The sequence below is a fragment of the Balaenoptera musculus genome, chromosome 1 (genome assembly GCF_009873245.2).
Source record: "Balaenoptera musculus isolate JJ_BM4_2016_0621 chromosome 1, mBalMus1.pri.v3, whole genome shotgun sequence".
Taxonomy (NCBI): Eukaryota; Metazoa; Chordata; class Mammalia; order Artiodactyla; family Balaenopteridae; genus Balaenoptera; species Balaenoptera musculus.
The window spans coordinates 11,327,055-11,349,186 of record NC_045785.1 but is presented as its reverse complement, the minus strand read 5'-3'; the positions used below and the strand labels follow the sequence as shown (position 1 = coordinate 11,349,186).

Genomic DNA, 22,132 nt, shown 5'->3' with positions numbered 1-22,132 from the left:
ACTTGTAAGGAGGCTCTTCACTTCCACAAAGAAACATGCTCTTTCCCATATTTCTTGAAGTACATGGAACTCTTGGTCAGCCTCCTAGTTTCCCACTTTTGATAGAAACATTCACTTTCCCTTTAACTCCATAACGAGAAAACAGCAGCGCAAGCACAAATATGTAGCACCTGCCACTTGGATTCAACGTCAGGGAGACCTTAGGAGTGATGGGGACGGCGGCAAACAAGAGACCACCAGCCCCTGTAGAGGAGGCAGTAGATTGCTGTCATATAGGAACTTGGCTCTAGTGTTACTAGAGGTTCTGGATTTTTTTTTGGAGCTACTAGAAATATGAATTTTTAAAACAAATTTATTTATTTCTTTTTGGCTGCATTGGGTTTCCATTGCTGCATGCAGGCTTTCTCTAGTTGTGGCGAGCGGGGGCTACTCTTCGTTGCGGTGCACAGGCTTCTCCTTGCGGTGGCTTCTCTTGTTGTGGAGCACGGGCTCTAGAGCGCATGCTCAGTAGTTGTGGTGCACAGGCTTCAGTAGCAGTGGCACGTGGCTCAGTACTTGTGGCTCACGGGCTCTAGAGCGTAGGCTCAGTAGTTGTGGTGCACGGGCTTAGTTGCTCCGTGGCATGTAGGATCTTCCTGGACCAGGGCTCGAACCCGTGTCCCCTGCATTGGCAGGCAGATTCTCAACCACTGCACCACCAGGGGAGCCAGGAATATGAATTTTTATGTGAAGTCTAAATTTGAAATGTTGGCAACTTTTTAAAACCTAAGAAGAAAGAGGAGAGGGAGGAGAAAGAACAACAAAGGAAATATGTCTAGAAGTTTCTATTTGGCCTGTTGGTCCCCTCTGCAACCTCTCAGGAGTCTGCACATGTTTTCTACTGACATTTCAATGATCCAAGCTGTTTCTCAAGCCCCCAGCTTGGGGAATTTCTGCTGCTCTCCTTTCTCGGCAAAGTTTGGCCTGGCTCTGTGTGTGTGTGTGTGTGTGTGTGTGTGTGTGTGTGTGTGTGTGTGTGTGTGTGTGTGTGTGTGTTTTCCCCACACTCAGGGCCAGGAATTCACATGGCAGTTGGGCACACCTGCCCTTGCTTTCTGGGGTTTTCAGACTGCCCAGGCCTCCCCACTCGGCTTCAGCCTCCCTGTCCCCCTCCCTGTCCCCCTGTCTGTCCCTCTGTCCACAGCTCTGCTAGCAGGCAAACCTCTGACAGCAGCAGCCTGCAGCCTTCCAGAAAACCATCTGCCTTGGGTGGGAGGTCTTTCCTCCTCGAAGTACGTTTCTGATTCTGAGGACACCCTGGGCCCGCGAGATGTTTCTGCTCAGCTCTGCAACAGGAGATGCAACAGCCGGGAAGCGACAGCCCATTTTCTGCCCTGAGCAGCTTGGGCAGGCCCTCTAGGAACGGCAGCTCCAGGGTGGTTTTTATCGGAGACTCCAAGCCCAGGTTGGCTTCTGAACGTGCAGCCTTGCAGAAGGGCCCTACGCTGGGGTTAATGTCGTTGCCTTGAAATTCGTAATTACTTTTGAACTAAGGCCTCACATGTTCATTTTGCATTGGGATCTGCAAATTATGTAGCTGGTCCTATTCCCAGAAGATCTACCCGGCCTCCCTGGGGGATGCTGATAATTGATGCTGGAGACAGCTGGGCCTGGGATTTGGCCACTCTGTCCTTCTCCAGCGTACGTTGTGTCCGGCCTCTGCAAGGCAGAGGGAAGGGAAGATTTGGGTGTGGGGAAAGGATGCAGGAACTGGCCCCATCCAGTCCTCCTGACAACTCATAAGGAGCAAAGGCATAGTGAGAATTCGAGGTGGGGGTGGGGAGGGGTGGGGATGGGCGACCCAGCCCGAGGGTTGGGAGGCTGCTCTAGTTCTAAGCTCTGAGGCCAGACGGTGTCCCCATGACCCTGACCTCAGGCCAATACAGCGCCACCAAAGGAAACAAAAAGGAGGCTGGGGCACAGGGACACAAGGGATCAGTGCAGTTCCCATTCACAGTGTGCCTTCATTGCCAGGGGAACTTCCTTTAGATCACAGGAGCAAGTGACATGACAAGATATATTTGGCTTAAGGAACAAAACCAGAAACATTGTACTAAAGAACTCCACTATATTCGATATCTACTTGAAATTGAATATTTGAGCCCACTGGAACTTTTCAGGTTTGTTTTTTTTTTCCTTGGCTGTGTTTTTAGTATTTGTAGAGGAGGTTTTACTGAGATCTTCCAGCCAGCAGTACTCTTTTCAAACACCTGGCACTAAGACAAGGCAGCAACTGTGGATTCTTAGGAATCTGCACCGTTTTGTCTATAACACCCTCATGAGTTCCTGGAGTCTGGAGACCTCGGTAGCAATCCCCTAGCTTGTGTATGACTGTGGAAAAGGGTCATTCTGTCTCTGCAACTAAGCGCCCTCACTGGTAAAAGCAAAATGAAGGGCTGGGTTAGCAGATGTGAGGAGTGCCTTCCCAGCTCTGCCCGCTATGGTTGAGTGAGTCTTTTTAATCCTTCTTATGACGGTTGTGGGGGTATGTTTGGTGTGTGTTGCTAGTAGTGAGAGCAAGTGTATTAGTTATCTACTGCTGCATGACAAATCTCCCCAAAACGCAGAGGCTTGAAACAAGAAGCATTTATTATCTCTCAGTTTCTGTGGGTCAGGAATCCAGGATGTCCTGGCTGGGTGCCTCTGGCTCAGGAATTCTGTGCAGGCTGCCGGCAAGGTGCCAGCCAGGAAGCAAAGGCACAGTCAACTCAAGGCTCTCCTTGGGGAGGATCTACTCCCCAGCTCACTCATGTGGCTCTGGAAGGATTCTGTTTCTTGTGTTGGACTGAGAACCTCAGCTCCTCAGCTGTGGGTCCGAGGCCACCCTCAGTTCTTTGCCATAGAGCTATAGATCTACTCGAAAAATCGCAGCTTGCTTCCCTCAAGGGCTTCAAGGGCTTCAAGCAAGAAAGGGTGTGCACAAGATGGAAACCTCTGTCTCTGTAACCTAATCTTGGAAATGGCATCCATCACCTTCTCCCTGTTCTGTTCATTAGAAGTAAATCACAGGACTTCACTAGTGGTGCAGTGGTTAAGAATCCACCTGCCAATGCAGGGGACACGGGTTCGAGCCCTGGTCCGGGAAGATCCCACATGCTGTGGAGCAACTAAGCCCGTGCGTCACAACTACTGAGCCTGTGCTCTAGTGTCCGCGAGCCACAACTACTGAGCCCGCATGCCACAACTACTGAAGCCCGTGTGCCTAGAGCCCATGCTCCACAACAAGAGAAGCCACTGCAGTGAGAAGCCCACGCACCACTACAAAGAACAGCCCCCGCTCGCCGCAGCTAGAGAAAGCCTGCGTGCAGCAACGAAGACCCAACGCAGCCATAAATAAATAAATTAATTAATTAAAAAAAAAGTGAATCACTAGGTCCTGTCCACCCTGGATGGGAGGGTTTGACTGCAGAAGACAGGGGTCATTGAGGGCCATCTTGGAGGCTGCCCACCCCAGGAGGCTGGGGACACATTTTTTGGAGGCAGAGAGACCAGGACTCAAATCCTGGCTCTGATACACACTAGTGTATGATCTAGAAGAAATGATTTCACCCCTGGAAGCTTCAGTTTCCTCCTCTGTAAGAAGGAGATGACTGTGGCCACCACCTCATAGGGTTGTGGAAGGAGGTTTCAATGAGAAGAGGCACACGCAGGGCTCTGAATGGTGATTAGCACAAGGTAAACCCTCGAAAAAGTGGGCTTGAGGACATTGCCGGAGGAGGCCGGAGTGACGTGCCCATTGTTTCTAAGCCAGATAAGCATTACCAGCTATTTCCATGGAGATCTGCAGCCTTTGATTTATTTCTCAGAAGTCCTTCTGGCAGGCCCTGGGATGCCTTTGTGGCTGAGGCCACCAGTGGGTACGTACTGATCTCCTCTTCTTCCCTTGGCCATCCCAGTAGGACTCTGGGGCACAGGTGCAGTGGGAAGGATTAGACTGGGATTTTCCCCTATACCTACTTAGACCTCAGCCCTTGGGGGATGGAGGATTTTACCCCCGTTCCATCCTGCCATCTGTCCTGGAGAGGACTTCTTGGCTGGAGACTTTTGTGCGCCTGTCATGGGCTCATTGGTATTCTTTGGTGATCTTTCCTGGGTCCCAAATGACCTGGTGAAGATCCTGATCACCTCTGCCAGCAGAAGCTTAGCCCAAAGCCAGGCATTGAAGTATTTTCACTGAGTGTGGCTCGCCTCTGTGCCCTGCCTCTCAGACCATCTTGCGTCCCAAATTAGATTCTCAGCTGCACCAAAAGGAAAAAAAGTCCTTCCTCATCCAGGGGCCATATCTCTCCCGTCTCCTCTAAGCCTCTTTTTGGGGAGTTCATGTCAAGCAGGGAGGTTTCCGCAGAAAGCTGAAATGTTGCAGCTTATTCAGAATCAATAACATCAAAAATACTACGACTTGGGGACTTCCCTGGTGGTGCAGTGGTTAAGAATCTGCCTGCCAATGCAGGGGACACGGGTTCGATCCCTGGTCCGGGAAGATCCCACATGCTGCGGAGAAACTAAGCCCATGCGCCACAAATACTGAGACTGCGCTCTAGAGCCCGTGAGCCACAGTGAAGAGTAGCCCCCACTCGCCACAACTAGAGAAAGCCTGCGCGCAGCAACGAAGACCCAACACAGCCAAAATACTATGACTTCTAATAATAATACTGGCAAACATTTACACAGCACTTACCATATATGCCGGTCACTGTTCTAAAAACTTTAGACATTCATTTAATCCCCCCAACAACTCTGAGAATTACGTGTACTATTATTATCATCCCCATTTTACAAATGAGGAAACAGACACAGAGAAGTGAAGTCACTTACCCAAAGGCACACAGCCAATGAATGATGTAGGCAGGACTCAAGCTTCATGTAGTCTGGCTGCAGAGTTCGGGCTAAATATCATCATGCTACCTTGGCAACAGGTGTCACTGAGCACTCACTTCACCCCAGGGACTGTCCTTTCTAGCTCATTCAACCCTCCAAACCACCCTATTCCCATGTCCCAGCTGAGAAGACTGAGGTTTAGGGAAGACAAAGGGACTTATCCAAGATGATATGGCTGTTCAATGCAGGGTTGGGAGTCCAACCCTCAGAAGTGAGGGGTGTTCTTTGGGGGAATGCTTTGCATGTCAGGGTTATGGAGAATGCCTGCCTGTGGGCACAGTGGAATAGTCAACCCTTCCTTGATTACCTCCTGGACATGGGACTCAGGGAACCCTCAGCAGGGCATCTGGGGATGGGGGCCTCTGCTGCCCCCGGTGGCCACTGGCGGTACTTCACCTTCCTCAACTGGGGGTTGGTGGCTCCTGGGAACGGGACCACTATGTCCACCACCACAATTTTCAGGCCCCGTGTCTCCACTTCCTATGTGTGATTCAAGAGACACAGAGAGCTATAGGCCAGTGAGTGCCCAAGATAAGAATAATGGTTACTGTTTACTGAGCACTTCCATCTCTGTGCCAGGCACTCTGCCGGGTACTAGTTACTTAAATGTTCTAATTTAATTTACCAATGCACAGAGATAGAATCACCATTGTTAAGGGTTATTTATAATATTGGATAGAGCACTTTACACATGTTAGCTCATTTTTATCCTCACAACACTACATAAGTACTATCACAATCCTCACTTTATCAATGAGGAAGCCAAGGAACAGAGAAGTTTAGTAGCTTGCTTGAGGTCACCCAGTAGAATAGGATGGAGCTAGGATTTAGAGGCAGGCAGTTCTGGCTCCAGAGCCAGTTTTCTTAATTATTATGCCACTATTTTGTATTATTATAAAAATTATTATTATTCTGATTTTACAGTTGAAGAAACCAAGGCTTAGAGAGTGGAAGGATTTGTCTAAGATCACACAAACTGGTAAGTTTAGACCCAGTATTTCAACCACCTCTGTCTTCATTTATTCATTCATTGACACAACAAATACTGATTGTGTACCAACCATGTGCCAGGCACAGTACTGGGCTCCGGAGGTAACGCACCATGTGGTCTAGCCTGCCATGGGTACCTGGGGTGTACCAGCATGTGACACCAAGCGGGCCTAAGGCAGGCCCCTGGGAAAGACTGGCAATTTCTGCAAAGGAGAAACTATTCCTCCCTCCCCGGAACCAGGAAGGGTCTGGATTCCTAGATCACTGCTCTCCCAGTTTCATCTCCATGGCAAATACCTGCAGAATGGCTCTTACAGGGACATGGAAAAGAAAACCGATTAGACTCGGGAGAGGCTGTGGTGAGGGTCTGCGGCATGGAGTTCTAGACTTTTCTTTCTGCAACTGCCCTTTACTTACTAGTAAAGTTGGGCAAGTCGGGCCACCTTCCGGGGGCCTCAGTTTCCCCACCTGTGAAATGGGGATAAGAATACTTTCCTATCTCCCCATGACTGTCCTGTGAGGAACAAAGGAGACCAGAAGTGGGAAAGCCCACTTAACTGCAGAGGGCCAAACACCCAGGCTGCGGGGCCGGTTCAGTTAAGGAACCATTTGGTTATTTGCTTGTTCATTTCATGGGGTCCGTCTGCACTCGGCATCTGCCATGAGTCCACTCCTGCCCTAGATACTGTGGGGAAGGGCGACAGGCCCCCGAGTGTAGAAAGGTCACGGTCCACTTGGACATTCAGATGAGAAAGGAGAACGGCTGGCAGATATGAGTTTAATTATGACTCTCTGTGCCATAGAGGCCTTACCACTGGGACACTGATGAGCCCTTGCCACCTCCCTCCCCAAGGAAACAAAATGATCTCAAAGACCAGGCTAGCAAATGGCTTCAATATTCTTGCAGGCAGGGTGAGCGCTGAGGCCCAGAGACGCTGGCCTGGCCTGTCCCTTTAAGGCTTAAAGTGCCAATCTTTCCTAAAGCGACAGCTCTCACCGTGGCCAGAAGCAAGTCGGAACCATGGAGTAAGAACCTTGTGCAAAGGCCTGGGCCTTTTATGTGAAGGACTCTGAGCTACTGCAAGTAGTAATTAGGCATCTCAGCACCGAGGTGGGGTTTATCTGTTCAAAGACAAAGCTGGCTTCTCCTTCTGAGAGAAACAGAAGTCCAGAGAGGCTCAGATACTTGCCCAGAGACACACAGCAAATCAGGGGCCCAAGCAGACTGACTTCAGGAAGCCCTAGAGCAGTGGTTCTCAAAGTGTGGCCCCTAGACTAGCCATGTCAGCACCATCCCTGTGCATTTATGAGAAACGCAAATTCTCTGCCCCATCCCTACCACCTGAGTCAGAAACTCCTGGGATGGGGCCTGACAGTCTGTTTTAACAGCCCTCTCCATGTAACCCTGATGCTGATAAAGGTGAGGGCCACCGCCAGTGCCTGGAGGAAGGACTGCTAGGTCTTCACGTCCTTCTGAGCTGGGGGGGAGGAACGAGGCAGTGGAGCAGAGCAAGGTCATTTTGTCAGTGGCTGTGGCATCACAGCTACATAACCACCCCTCCCCCACCCTGATGGCTTTTTGCACCCGGAGTCCAAACCCTAGGGCCCTCCCTTGTCAGGAGGCCACCTGCCTGGGCTCCGGGAGGCCTGTCCACACACGTCCCAGGCCGCTTTCCTGTAATTACAGGCTTTACCTGCTTGTCCGCCCACCAGAACTCAGGCATGTCAGCCAGAGCGACTCCGGCTTCTCCCACCCTGAAGGCAGAGCATGCACGGCCTCCATCAGCACCTCGGGCTCTGTGTCCACAAGGCCTCCAGCAAAGCCAGGAACGGGCCTGACATTGCCCCCAGCGGCCCCTGTGTGGGCCAAGCTCAGGAGGAAGAACGTTCTGCACCCTGGACATCAGGAAGTAACCTCGGGCCCTGGTCTCCGGGTTCTCAGGGCAGAAATCTGCAACGGCCCCTAGTCCCACGGGGACTAATTAGAATTTGTTCTAAATTCTTCTTTCCCCAGAACTGTCCTTTAAATATCTTTGGAACTGGTTTCAGGAGGCAGATTTGTCGAACAGCTACGTGGAAGGACTGTCATCTTCCCCCTGAAGTTTCTCATTAAAACAAACAAGCAGAAATGTGTTGTCTAATGTGAAAGGAGCTGCATTCTTTTTGTTTTTAAAGATATGACCTTTGAAAGTAGGATGTTTCTCCCAGATTAGGGGCCTCGTGGAGGGATGCTCCTGGATTCCTGGGGTGAAGGACAGCCCCACGAGCTGCTGGGTGAGCCCAATCCCACCTCACTTGTAAATTCAAGGCGGGGACAGGTTTTAAATTGATACACGCCCACGACAGCAAGCACACGCTCGGATTTGTGGATTGCTGGAAAGATCCGGAGTTCTGGCTCAGGGCCTTCCAGTTGCCTTGTGCTAAGCTTAACAAGTCCCTTCCCATTTCTTCTAAGAAAAGGGTCCCATGTCTTAATAAATAACAACAGCTACTTTCACTGTGGGCCCAGTGGTATGATAGGCCCTCTAGTGGTTTTATCTCATGTAATCCCTCAACTGCCCTATGAGAGGGGGTACTGTTGTGATACCCACTTTATTTATTTATTTTTTATTTCTATTTTTTTAGGCTGTGCCGTGCGGCATGTGGGATCTTAGTTCCCCAACCAGGGGTTGAACCCGTGCCCCCATGCATTGTGAGCTTGGAGTCTTAACCACTGGACTACCCGCGAAGTCCCATGATACCCACTTTAAAGCAGAGTAAACTGAGGGTAAGAGAAGGGAGCAGAGGTTGCAGACTGGTGGCCCTAGAGCCAGTTACGGCCTGTGAATGTGTTTTCTTTTCCTAGTATTCTACTAAAAAGCATTTTAAAAATTAGTTGCCAACATTTAAAAATTTGGATAAATTACACCAAAAAAGTCAGATATGTAGCTTTATTTTGAAAAAATCCGGAGGTCTGGTGATAGAACCCCCATTCCATCCCACATGGTAACAATGCGTCCTCCAGCCCTCACCCCCTGCAAGTCACCACATGCGTGCTCCAGGCACGGAGTCCACAACCTGTGGTCTTAGGCCACAGGTGGTGATGGGCAAAGTCAGTGCTTGTCTGGGTCTGTCTGTCTGTCTATCTGTCACTCTTTGTGTACCTCACCAGTGCCCACTTCCAGGAGAGCCCGATGTTAGACCAGAAGGAGCACCGGACAGGGAGTCAGGAGATGTGGGTGTTCGTTCTGTTGACTGGGTGACCTTGGGCCAACCCTTTTCCCTCCCCGGGCCTCAGTTTTCCCATCTATACAATTCAGAGGTTGAACAAAAAGATCTCCCAGAGCCCCGCTGCTCCTATCAGCCTAAGGAAGGCTCCTCTCAGTCGCAGAGCCCGTTGGGAAACTGTCTGAGGGCTTGCAGACAGGCCAGGTGCAGTCTTGCCCACCTGAGCCGTCCCGTGGCCATGAGCACCTCTGGGCAGGGAGACGATCTCACAAACCCAGAGCTCTGCCATCAGCACCAGCAGGGGCCAACAGTCTGACTCTTCCCAGTGACCGAAAGGTGGGTTCCACCCGTGGAGCAGCCTCCAGCGCTGCTAACCTAATTGCACAGAGAAAAGAGTCCATCAGGATGACCCAGACTCCCCGCTCTGAAACGCAGGATTCCTGGACTGGGAGGTGGAACCATCTTGGCTTGTCCCTGCCCAGGTCAGTCTGAGGACAAGAATGCCCGCTAGGCACTGGGTAAGCCAGGTGGGGTTCTGTGCTGCCAAGAGGAAATACTCATTCGAGTCCCAGGAACAGAAAGCATGCATTCTTCCGCCCTTCTCTTTCTTCATCCTACAAACACGTGACAGAGGAGGAAACTGAAGCCCAGAGAGGGGGAGTGATTGCCCAAGGTCACACAGCAGATCAGTGCCAGAGTCAGATGAGAGCTCAGGCTTCTTGACCCCCTTCCTGGGGTACTTTCCATATTCTCTAATGCTTGGGAGTTTAGAACCCTCCACCTCTTTGGAATTGGGCTTCAGAAGGGGGTTGGAGTGGCCTGCGTGGGCAGAGACTGTGTGGTCCAGAGTCCTAACATGGGGCTTGCTCATGGTGCCTAAGACACAAACCACTGCTGAGAGCATGGGGACCCGTGGGCCCAGCAGGTGTGAGCTGCCCAAAGCCTCTAGGATGGAAGCTTGGTCTGTAGGAAAGGTTGCAAAGCCCACATTTGGCTCACAGACACATTCTGGTCTTCCCACAATGTTTAAAACAAATTCATGTTAGTTGCCAACACTTAAGAATCAGGGAATTTTTCTTCTTCTTCTTTTTTTTTTGTTGGTTATCTATATAGTAGTGTGTACAAGTCAATTCAAAACTCCCAGTCTATCCCTCCCCCCACCCTTCCCCCCTGGTAACCATAAGTTCATTCGCTAAGTCTGTGAGTCTGTTTCTGTTTTGTAAATAAGAATCAGGGAATTCCACATAAAAGACAGGATTTCTGGCTTCTTTTGAAGAGTCTCAAAATCTGGCAAAAGCTGGACCGCATTTCCACCTGGCTGTGACTGACAGGAGGTCACACGCTCCCTCTCGTTCACCATCTCCACCATCCTTCCCCGTCTCTGTGACCTCCCTGCATCTACGTTTGGGGATTTCACCACACACCCCCCCGCCCCCCACAGCCTCCCATGCTAAAGTCACCCCCTCTCTCATCCTGGTCACCCCAGGGGAAATTCTGGTTCTCATTGGAGGGCAGCTTTGCCCCACAGGGGACATTGGGCCATGTCTGGGTTATCACAATCAGGGAGGGGAGTTACTACTGGCATCTAAAGGGTAGGGGCCAGGGATGTTGCTAAACATCCTACCATGCACAGGACAGAACCCCAAACAAGGAATTATCTGGCCCCAAACATCGGTAGTGCTGAGGTTGAGAAACTCTGAGCTGAATCAGAAGAGCCCGGGGCCAGGAACGGGATCCGGAGGGGGAGGGTCGCCCATGCTGGGGACTGACTGCATACTGAGCATCATGTTAGGCAAGGCGGGGGAGAACGCCAGGATGTGCAAAATGTGGCCCCGGCTCTCTGGGTGCACGGGGGTTGGAGGTGGCCAGCTGAGGAGGGGGCACCCGGAAATGTAGAGGAGGGGGCTCCCTCCACCAGGTACATCAGCAGGGTCTCAAGGGCAGAGGTGCAGTCAGGATGGCCAGAGATGGGGAGGTGAGCATTCTGGGCAGAGGAAACAGCCTAAGCAAAGGTGTGGTGGCAGTAGCAGACGCAGAGGCACACATCTGAGGTGAGATGTCTTCTGTTAGGTGGGAGGGACGCTGGGTGGGAAGCAAGGGCATGATGTTGGAGGAGGAGATTGTGGGCGGGATGTAAGGGGTCTCCAAGTCAAGCTAAGTGGGAGAGAGAGGGCAGCCCATGGGGAATCCTTGCAAAGGTAGTGGAGTATTAACTCTGTGACCTTGGAGAAATCACTTTAATTCTCAGAGCCTCAGTTTCCTCATCTGTTCAATGGGTTAATAAGAGTGATTAAAAACTATCACATGTAGAACTCACCATTTGCCAAGGCACTGAACTATATCTGATGTATTTAATCCTCAGAGAAGCCCTACAAAGCATAGAGCACTATTATTTCCAATTGTATAGCAGAGGAAACTTCAAGATATGGATGGGTAGATCAACTTTAACTTTCCCAAGGATACTACTAGTAAGGAACAAAGGTGAGATTTGAACCTAGGCAGTCTGGCTCCAGCACATGCTCTTGGTTGTTCTGCTATTCTGTCTCTCTAGAACCTTCTAGGTGAGTTGTCCTTAAGAATAAACGAAATGCTCCTCTTTTCTCTTGTCCGCCATCATATGTGTGGTTGAATTTGCTCCTCGCCATGTCTTCTCACAAGACTTTCAGGATCAAGCGATTCCCGGCCAAGAAACAAAAGCAGAATCGTCCCATTCTCCAGTGGATTCCAATGAAAATTGGTAATAAAATCAGGTACAACTCCAAGAGAAGACACTGGAGAAGAACCAAGCTGGGTCTGTAAGGAACCTCGCATATGAAGTGGCACACATTTATGCTGTGTCAAGGTCAATTGCGTCTTACCATATCAGAACATCACTACTGTCTGAACAGCTGCCTGTGTGATGGGAGAAATGGAATGGCTCGCTCCTCTTGATCTTTCCTCACCACTGCTTACTGTCTAGCTCAGTAATAAATATGTGAAACCTTTAAAAAAATAAATAAATGAAATAAAGCAGGTAAGATGCCCAGCACAATCCTGGCACGGAGTTAGTGCAGAAGCAAGTGACACATTGCATAGAGTCCCAGCCCAGGTTGATGGAGCAAAGCCCAGTTCACAGCATCAACGAAAAGAGGTGCCAGAGACATTCTGTAGTGGGCACATCTGCTCTGTGGAGGGATGGGGGTAGAGGAAGGGTGCCCCTCCACTCAGGTGAGAAACGGCTAAGCCAGGTTTCTGGAAATGCATCTCCATTTGCAGTGCCCCCCCCACCCCACCTCGCTGGCTCTTTAACCCCTCCAGGACTTTGCTCACTCCATGCTCCCTGCCTGGAATGTTCTCCTTTCCACCTCCACTAAACCCCTTCCGTCTAGTCTATCCCTTCCAACAGAGCTCAGAGGATACTTCTTTCTGGAAGCAGTTCAGGACATGCCCAGGCAGAGTAATCACGCCTTGTCTTTGTACCCAGAGCATTTTTTTCAAACTCAGTTTGCCTCCTGGGGCATCATCTCAGAGCGTCTCAGCCTTCACCGGCATGTCCGTCTCCTGGGGATCTTGGTAAAATGCAGATGCAGGAGTGGGGTCTGAGGTTCTGCTTTTCTAACAACAAGCTCCCAGGAGATGCTTATGCTGTTGGTCCAGGGAACACACTCTTGAGTCCCAAAGTCTCCGGGCACTTCCTGGGGGTCCTTCATCCTCCACGGACAGGATACTCCTCTGGGGCAGGTGCTTCATTTTATTTTTTATTGTTTGAATTTTATTTATTTTTTTATGCAGCAGGTTCTTATTAGTTATCCATTTTATACATATTAGTGTATACATGTCAATCCCAATCTCCCAGTTCATTCCGCCACCACCCCCACCCCCACTTTCCCCCCTTGTTGTCCATACGTTTGTTCTCTACATCTGTGTCTCTATTTCTGCAGGGGCTTCATTTTAAAGGCCAGCACGGGGGGTGGGGGGAGGAATGAAGGGAGAGTGTTGACCTGTCAGTGGAGGGATGGCCAGATTGAATACTTCATTTTGACTCACAGCGTCTCTGTTTCAGCGACACCCTCCTTCCAGAGCTTCAGAAGAAGGCGGCATATCGAGTGCCCCATGACTGAGGATAGCCTGGGGTTATCTCATTGCCGCCTACCCTCAGGGATGAGCACCTAGGGTCGCCAGCTTGTCCTCTAGAAAAGGATGAGATCACTAGTGAGACAGTGAACACGACGATTTTTAATTTTAAAGATTTCTTGCATGCTTCAACTAATCACCTGCGCTTTCAATTCTTACATTTTGTTTTACATTCTGTGATGCTGAAAAGATATAAACATGCCCTTTTTAACATTTTTATTTTATGGGGCAGAAAGCAAAATGGCTGAACTATACAATGAACTCTGGACTCCTGTTGAGCATTGGGCTACTTCCCCTAGGTCACCGGCCATGCAACAGCTTGCTTCTTTCTTATCTGCCCCCCACCCTCCCTCCGTTTTATTGAGACGTAATTGACCTATAGCACTGTGTAAATTTAAGGTGTACAGTGTGATGATTGGATATATGTATATATTGCAAAATGTTTACCATAACAAGGTTAGTTAACACATCCTTCACCTCACACAAATACCCTTTTGTTGCTGTTGCTGTTACGGGTGAGAACATTTAAGATCTACTCTTAGCAACTTTCAAGTATATAATATAATACTGCTAACTATAGTCACCACGCTGTGCATTAGATCCCCAGAACTTATTCCTCTGATAACTGGAAGTTTGTCTCCTTTGACCAAAATCTCCTCATTCTCTCTGCCCTCCCCACCTCACCACCCACCAGTCCCTGGTAACCGCCATTCTCTTTGTTATTGTGAGTTTGACTTATGTTTTTAGGTTCCATATGTGAGACCATATGGTATTTGTCTTCGTTTGTCTGGCTTATTTTACTTAGCATACTGTCCTCCAGGTTCATCCGTGTTGTTGCAAATGGTAGGATTTCCTTCTTTTTTTAATGGCTGAATAGAATTCATATATATACACATATATACATACACACATATACACACACACATATATACACATATACACACATATGTGTATGTATATACACACGTGTGTATGTATACACACACATATATACATATATACACATATGTGTGTATGTATATATACACACATATAAACATATATACACACATGTGTATGTATATATATACACACATATATACACACACACATATATACATATATATACACACATATGTGTTTGTGTGTATATATACACACACAAACACATATATATATCACAACTTTTTTTTTTTTTTTTGGCCACACTGCTTGGCTTGCAGGATCTTAGTTTCCTGACCAGGGATTGAACCCGGGCCCTCGACAGTGAAAGCGCGGAGTCCTAACCACTGGACCGCCAGGGAATTCCCCACAACTTCTTTATTCATCCGTTGATGGACATTTAGGTTGTTTCCATGTCTTGATTATTGTAAATAATGCTGAAATGAACATGAGGGTGCGTATATTTTTTCCAGTTACTGTTTTTATCTCCTTTGGATAAATACCCAACAGTGGGATTGCTGGATCATATGGTAGCTCTATTTTTAATTTTTGAGGAACCTCCATACTGTTTTCCATAGTAGCTCTACCTATTTACATTCCCACAGTGCATGAGAGTTCCCTTTTCTCCACATCCTTGCCAACATTTGTTATTTCTCGTATTTTTGAAAATAGCAGAATATTCTGACAGGTGTGAGGTGATATCTCATTGGTGTTTTGATTTGCATTTCTCTGATGATTAGTGATGTTGAGCACCTCTTCATATAACTATTGGCCATCTGAATGTCTTCTTTGGAAAAATGTCTATTCAGGTCCTTTGCCCATTTTAAAATTGGATTTTTTTTTTTTTTGCTATTGATTGAGTTGTGTGAGTTCCTTATATATTTTGGATATTAACCCCTTATGAGATATGTGGTTCACAAATATTTTCTCCCACTCTGTAGGTTGGTTGCCTTTTCCTTTTGTTCATTGTTTCCTTTGCTGTGCAGAAGCTTTTTAGTTTGATGTAGTTCCACTTGTTGATTTCTGCTTCTGTTGCTTGTATTTTGGTGTCATATCCAAAAAAACCATTGCCAAGACCAATGTCAAGGAGCTTTCTCCCTATGCTTTCTTCTAGGAGTTTTATGGTTTTATGTTTCCATCCTTAATCCATTTTGAGTTAACTTTTGTGAGTGGTGTAAGAGAGGGTTCCACTTTCATTCCTTTGCACATGAATATCCAGTTTTCCCAACACCATTTATTGAAGAGACTGTCCTTTCCCTATTGAGTATTCTTGGCTCCCTTGTGAAATGTCAGTTGACCGGACGTGCATGGATTTATTTCTGAGCTCTCACGTCTGTTCCATTGGTCTGTGTAGCTGTGTTTCTGCATGACTCACTTCTGAGCCTTGCCACCAGGCATGCTCCTGGTGACCTGCTCTAGTTCCAACTCTGTCACCCACGTCAAGGAATGAAAACAAGTTTTAACGTCCACTTAAGCTAAAGCAATTAGGAAGGTCACCCTGCTCGGGGAAGGGAGAGTGAGAAAGAGAGAAAAAAACCAGTATACTTTGAAGGTAATCACATCAACTGTTAAATTGTCCATGGTTCCCATTCAAGTTCCACTGGGCAGTTAATGGTAAGCCGAATTCATGTGGCGTGTTATTTTTCTTATTAAACATTTGCCTGAGGTATTTGCTTCATCCTTGTCATTAATATTTGGTTAGCCGACCAAAGGGCCTGGGGACCTTTCTTTCTCCAATGCAGGCCTTTGGGACTGGGTCCTGTTGTGCAGGTGGCAGCAAGACAAGCCAGCAGGAGTGTTCCTACTCAAAGTGCACTCCTTGTCCCCCCAGGGAACAGCTGGCTTTGGGGCTAGTGGCACCTGCAGAAGATGCACTAATCTGGGATGGATGGAAAACGACTCCATTTGCACGTGGAGAGACCCGAGCAGTGGCTTCTCCAGCAGGGAATCCGACATGCAGCACACAGGCCTGTCTGTGCTGCGACCTGGAGCGCGTGTAGACAGCTCGAATCCTGCAAGCTGATGTGCAGGTGTCACAAAGCTGCACTGACAGCAGGAACGCAGCATCGCAGTGCCCGTTATTGAGCAGCTGCCATGCACCAGGCTTTTATATGCAATTCTCTCCTCTAATCCACCACCCAAAGTAGGCCGATTCCTGTGCCCATTTTATGAATGAGGAAAATTGAGGCACATGGGGGGAAGTAACTCCCACAAGGCCACACAGCTAGGAAGTGGCTGCACTGAGGTTGGAACCTGGGTCTGCCGATTCAAGACTGGGCCCCTATCAATTTTGCAGCCTAACAAGTCCAAGTAGCTTATCACCCAGCTAACCAATCAATCAACCAGCCAACTTCCTCCTAGCATAAGGAGTTACTGGGTGACTACAGGGTGCCAGGCACTGGAGACAGGGGGAGCTTGAGACAGCATCCTGCCCCAGCTGTACGACATTAAGCAGATTGCTTAACCTCCCAGGGCTTTAGTTTCCTCATCGTAAAAAGGAGCAATAACGCTGCCTCCCTCATTGGGTTAAGTGCTTTAAGTATATGTAGAGTACTCAGAACAGCATCTGCCGCAGAGTAAGCACACAATAAATGTTACCTATTCATGTGAGATTAATAGGATTGTGATATTGTAAATGACATTTTGTTTCTGGTACAATGTTTTAAAATTGATTTCCAAACAAAGCAACTTTTTACAAAGCCTGTACCCAAGGGTAGTGGAGGGCACAGCGCACCCGTCTTTCACAGGCCAGCAGGTAGATTCAGACGTCACCCTCTAGCAGCCCTACCTTTAGTCACCAAGAGACAGCCAAGCAGGTCTCAGCCGCCCATTTTCGTCCTCTCCCTGCGCATCTGGCAAACACACTGGGGAAGAGGAGTCCTGACCTCTAGGCGCCCGAGTGCCCACGGCAAAGCCTGCCTGCCCCTGCAGCCAAAGCAGGAGCACCCCCGGGCAGGGAGCAGGGGTGCCCACCCAGCTGCCGAGGCCCGAGGGTGCCCATCTGCAGGGCTGGGGCAAAAGGGAAATCTGTACTGCTAGCTGGTGCTCAATGGGCTGCAGGGCCACTGAACAAAACCTGCCACTTCACAGCCTCCTTCCTGGAAAAGTATAGTTTGGATCCTGTGTTTGAGTTAACAAGGGTGCAGATGCTGTCAGCAGTTGTTCGTGGTTTCTTTTCTTTTTTTTTTTTTCTTTTTCTTGCATCTCCTAAGCCTGGCATCCTAAGGGTTATTTATAAGTTATGTGTCTACAAGGACAACTGCCTCAATGTTCGAAACCCAAAATGACGACAACAGTAACAAAATCAGCACATTTTCTGCTCCAAGGGGGGTCTACCTGTCCGTGCCCCTCATTCCCCGTGGGTGGGCCTCCCCCTCCTCTCACTGAGTTTCGACAAGGACTTTTGCTGCATTCACCTGGGCTCGAGGATGCCATTTTGCCGAATGGCTATAAAGCTGGTAAAAGGACCTGTATTTTTCTAACTCCAGCTGCATATTAGGCTTCCTTTGGAAATAACATGGAAGATTAAAAAAAATTGCAGTTCTCAGAACTTCAGATTTTCTAGCCTATAAAGACTGTGTCCATCAAAGCATGTCCTTGGTCCCTGTTTGCCCCCAGCATCCTTGGATAGGCAATGAGTCTAAGTGCACACACGTGACTGTTAGCACAGGCTATCCAGGTGCTGTGAGCTTGGCTGGTCCCTGTGTCCCTATTGGGCCCAGAGAATCGGTCGCTTCTGCGCGTGCATATTATATACACCTGAGTAAATTGCCTTTATCAGTTTTATTAGCGGAAAGTGCCTGCTACCGCTGGAGACCCTCGCCGTACTCTGAAGAGAGGGAATCCAAGGGTTTCCATCCCCATATCTCCCTGTGTCACTCTACTCTCCTCAAATGCTGGCCCTGTCTGTTGGGAGACAGACAGGCTGAACCCGTGCCACCCTAAAGAGAGGCAGCTACGGGAACACAGATTTAATATTCCTTTGAACCTTGACCTTGGACACTGGGCTGTGAGGGAGCTTCTCCCACTGTGGCTGTTCTCGGGGTGTGAGTTGGATGGACCCACCCACTAGCAGGCCCTGTCGGCTTCCTCTCCAAATGTATCTTGAATCCAATGGCTTCCACCCCAACCACCGCCGCCCTGGGCTGAGCCGCTGTCATCTCTCTCCGGGGACATTGCAACAGCTTCCTAGTGGCCTCCCTGCCTCCATCTTACTACCAGTCTGTCTGGTCTCCACCCAAAAGCCGGACTTATAACCAGTCAGACCTGTGACCCCCCCGCCCCCCCCCTCCCGCCTAGAACTTTCTGCTGTCTTCTCCTTGCTCTTTGGATAAACTCTGAAGGCCCAACAATGGCATGGAGGGCATGCTCTACCCCTGCCCCCTACCTCCACCCTCAGCTCCATCCTTTCCCGCTCTGGACTTCAGTCACTGATCTCCGCTGGCCTTGTCTTGTGACCAAGCCAAGCTGCTGCCTACCTCCGGGGCTTGACACGTGTTGCGCCCTCCGCCTGACTGCTCTGTCCCTGTCCTTGCCGTGCCCACGTTCCTCTCTCCGTCCAGGTCTCAGTGAGATGTCAGCCGTGCCCCCCCACCCCCCACCTTACCTGGAGCAGCCCCTCCCCCCGGTCGTCACCAACTGATTACCGTGTTTTCTTTTTGTCACAGCACTTTTCCATCTCTGAGATCATTTGCTAATGATTGTCATTTGCCCATTGGTTGTATTTCTCTGCCAGACAGTGAGCAACTTGAGGACAGGGGCCGTTTTTGTCTTGTCGTCACTGTATCTTGGCCCTTGGGACGGTGACTGGCATGGAGTAGATGCTCAATTATTTGTTGAATGAACACATTTATGGACAGTTTGTGCAACATACCCAAGTGGACACCGTATCCAACCTTGGAATCACGGCGGTCTGGGTAGGAAGACTTTCTTCTCTGAACCAACCATGCCAGCATCCCTCCCTTCTGGTGCCTTCCCATTTCCAGAAAACAGAAGAAGCCAGACAGACTTCAGTGGGTAGTAGCTGCACCCACTTGCTAGGGTCTTCCTGTGAACCAGACCCCGTGCCTAAGCTCTTTACAGGCATGCAGACCTCCTGATGACCCTATTGAGTAGTAACTACTGTTGTGCCCATTTTGCAGATGGTGAGATGGAGTCACTGATTGGCCTCAACTCATGCAAAGTGGCAGGACTGACTGCAGAGCCGGAGCTCTTAGCCCCTCCCCAAACGCATCTGAAAAGTACAAGATATCTCGCAGGGGAGCTCGAAGCCGGCCACGGGGCAGGAGTGACGATGGCTCCCTAAGAAGCAGCTCTGAGTTGGAGAAGGAACACTGTCTCTGGAGTCTCTGAGGCTGCCCCCTCTTCTTGGCAGCCCCCACAGCACCACAAAACTCGAAGGTGCAGCCACCGGGGTGAGCAAACCAGAGTGAGCCCCAGCGGCACACAGGTCACCAGCCTCTGCCTCGCTGACCATCTCGGGCCTTCCTGATGAACTTGGCCTAAGTCCCACTGGCCTGATTTGAAAGCAGCCACAGGCCTGGAGCAGGGGAGGAAGAATGTGGGAAGAAAGACATTACTGTGGAGGATGGAGCGGGCGGGCAGGAAAGCAGGATTACGGGCTGGCTTTTGTTGGCAGAGGGGAGAGGGCGGTCAGAACCTGCCACTCTGAATGCCCAGGGCGGAAATCCAGGGTCACAAAGGGAGAGTGAAATGAGGACAGCGATTCTTAAGGGGCTTCTCTCATCCCCTGAGGGAGCAGCAGGGGCTGTGGTGTCTTGGGGACATTACAGGGGCCCGGGGGAGAGAAGGAGAGGGGAAGGGAGGGGAGTGGGAAGGAGAATGAAGAAGAGGAGGGGGAGGAAGGCAGAGGAGAGGGGAGGGAGGGGAATGCGTAGGAGAAAGGAGGTTCAAATCCTGGTTTCATGATCTTGGCTAAAAAAACTGCATTTCTCTCTCAATTTTCTTGGGACACTGATACCTACCATGTGGGCAGGAAGTCACATATGTCATTAAAGCCTCTGACCGTGGCTTGGCATATCACAGGTGCTCGGTAATCATTCGGTCCCTTCCTATTTGCCTCCCAATCTCACATTTGGAAAAAGGAGATTGAGCCTGGGACCGAAAATGACTTCTTTCCTTCAAATCATTCCTCATAGCCCAGATTCAAGTTCACAGGCCTCAGCTACCCTAATACCCAGGCAGAAGGCCTTGATCTTTATCAGGTCAGAGGCTGGCAATGCCTGTAGGCTCACCAGGGTAAAGGGGCTCTATAAAAGGGTCACTAGGGCTGAGAGGGGACACATTGCCAGATGTGGCCACAGCCCAAAGGTCCCAGGTGCCTTGACCCTTGGCTGGCAACTTGCCTTCCTGATCCCACCTGGGAACCTGACCTAGTGGAACATTCTGTGTTCCTTGTTGCTGGGTCCCCAAGCCCCTCATTCAGCATATACTCTTAGATGCCCCCTCTGATGATTTTAGCTACCCACAGATGGGAGACCTGAGTCACCAACAGGGAAGGTGACAAGCCCTAAATGACACAGTGACCTAGTATAGAGCTAGGACTGGAACCAGTGTCTCCTGATCTCCAGAGCAGAGTTCCTTCCACTGTCTGTGGGGGGGAGCAGTTCTGAGCCCCAAATCCAAATGCATTGTCAGCTAAAATCTTCGATGCCACTCTTGGGAGCAAGGAGCAGTCTGGGAGATGCAATTAGATGCTGGAGCGTTGGAAATTCTGGGACATGTTGGTTTTTAGGGCCAAGGATACAGGGTCTTCCATCCAACCAGTAGTTACGGAGTAGCCACTATGTGCCATGTACTAGATGCTGGGGATACAAGGTCCTACCCTCTTGGTGTCTTTTGAAATTGGGATCGTTCTGAAAGCTGTGCCATGTGGCCAGCCTATCACACCATTGCTGTCTCCTCTGGAAAGGACATGAAATCGGTACAAGCTTTCTGCCCAGCCCTGCACCCGTGTGTGTGTGTGTGTGTGTGTGTGTGTATGTTCGCACACACCCATGGGCTGCAGCTGTTCCCTGCAAGCCAGAGGTTCTGACTTTGGCCTGAACTCTCTTGCTCCTTCTCCCAAATCACCAAGGCCCCCTCTGTTCTCTCTTGTCCTGCTTTGACTTCCTGATGCCATCCAGTTTTCAGCTTCCGACCCCAACCTGCTGACCGGGTGCTGACCTCGGATGCTTTGCTTTGGCCTCTGGACCCTGGACTGTATCTTGCTTTAACTGCACAGCCACTCCTGCTAAAGGGCCCCCATCCTGCCTTTGTGAGGGGCCATCAGCAAATCTGAGGCTCACCCTGATCCCCAGTTACTGTCAACTCTGGCTTCGGCCTCTCATTCTGATCAGGGAAACTCAGGTGCTTGAGTTGGACAGCTTGGCTTGATCTTCCCCTCTGTTGAACAACGCCCCCATTTTCCTTTCCATGGCAATTACTGTGGTGTGTCTGCCTACAGAGATGGAGCAAGACTGGCATAATGGGATGTGTGTGGGCGGAGGGACCCTGGGGAAAGGAAGGGAGAAGTCAGTTCATCGGGGTAATGGATTATCGCTTTTACCTGTGTTCACCTGAGGTCTTTCCTCTCTCCCAGACACCATTTATTGAACCCTGGGTTAAGCGATTTACATACATAATCTCCCTTAGTTCTCTCTCAGCAACCCTATGAAATAAGGGCGATTATTATCTCCGTGAATCTTGCTTAGCTTAAGCAAGCGGTTGTCAAGGTGTGTTCTGAGGACAGCTGGGTTTCCTGAGACCCATCTAGGAGGTCCGTGAGGACCTCCCCTTCCCAACCACGTATCTGCATGAGGTTGAATTTTCTTCATAAAGTACAACCAAAATAACATATTGCAACAGCCTGAGTGCAGAAACAGGTATGAGAATCCTGCTGTCTTCTGTGGAGCCAGATTTTAAAGAGATTTGCAGAAGTAGAAAACAATGCTGCTCTTTTCACTAACTTTTTTTGGCTTTGGAA

At 49.5% G+C, this 22,132-nt stretch overlaps 2 protein-coding genes across 2 annotated transcripts in view; one reads left to right on the top strand and one right to left on the bottom strand.

Moving 5' to 3' along the window:
• Window positions 1–22,132, bottom strand: part of KAZN (kazrin, periplakin interacting protein) — a 462,050-nt gene that overhangs the window by 159,939 nt on the left and 279,979 nt on the right. The gene's annotated exons all lie outside the window — the stretch shown is intronic.
• On the top strand, window positions 11,730–11,913 carry LOC118899462 (60S ribosomal protein L39-like). The gene has a single exon (XM_036861237.1). The coding sequence runs from the start codon at window positions 11,758–11,760 to the stop codon at window positions 11,911–11,913; it is 156 nt and encodes a 51-aa protein (XP_036717132.1). The 5' UTR covers window positions 11,730–11,757.

What these genes read in the sequence shown, in the direction of transcription:
- LOC118899462 (XM_036861237.1), top strand. Translation starts at nt 11,758, where the DNA reads ATGTCTTCTCACAAGACTTTCAGGATCAAGCGATTCCCGGCCAAGAAA.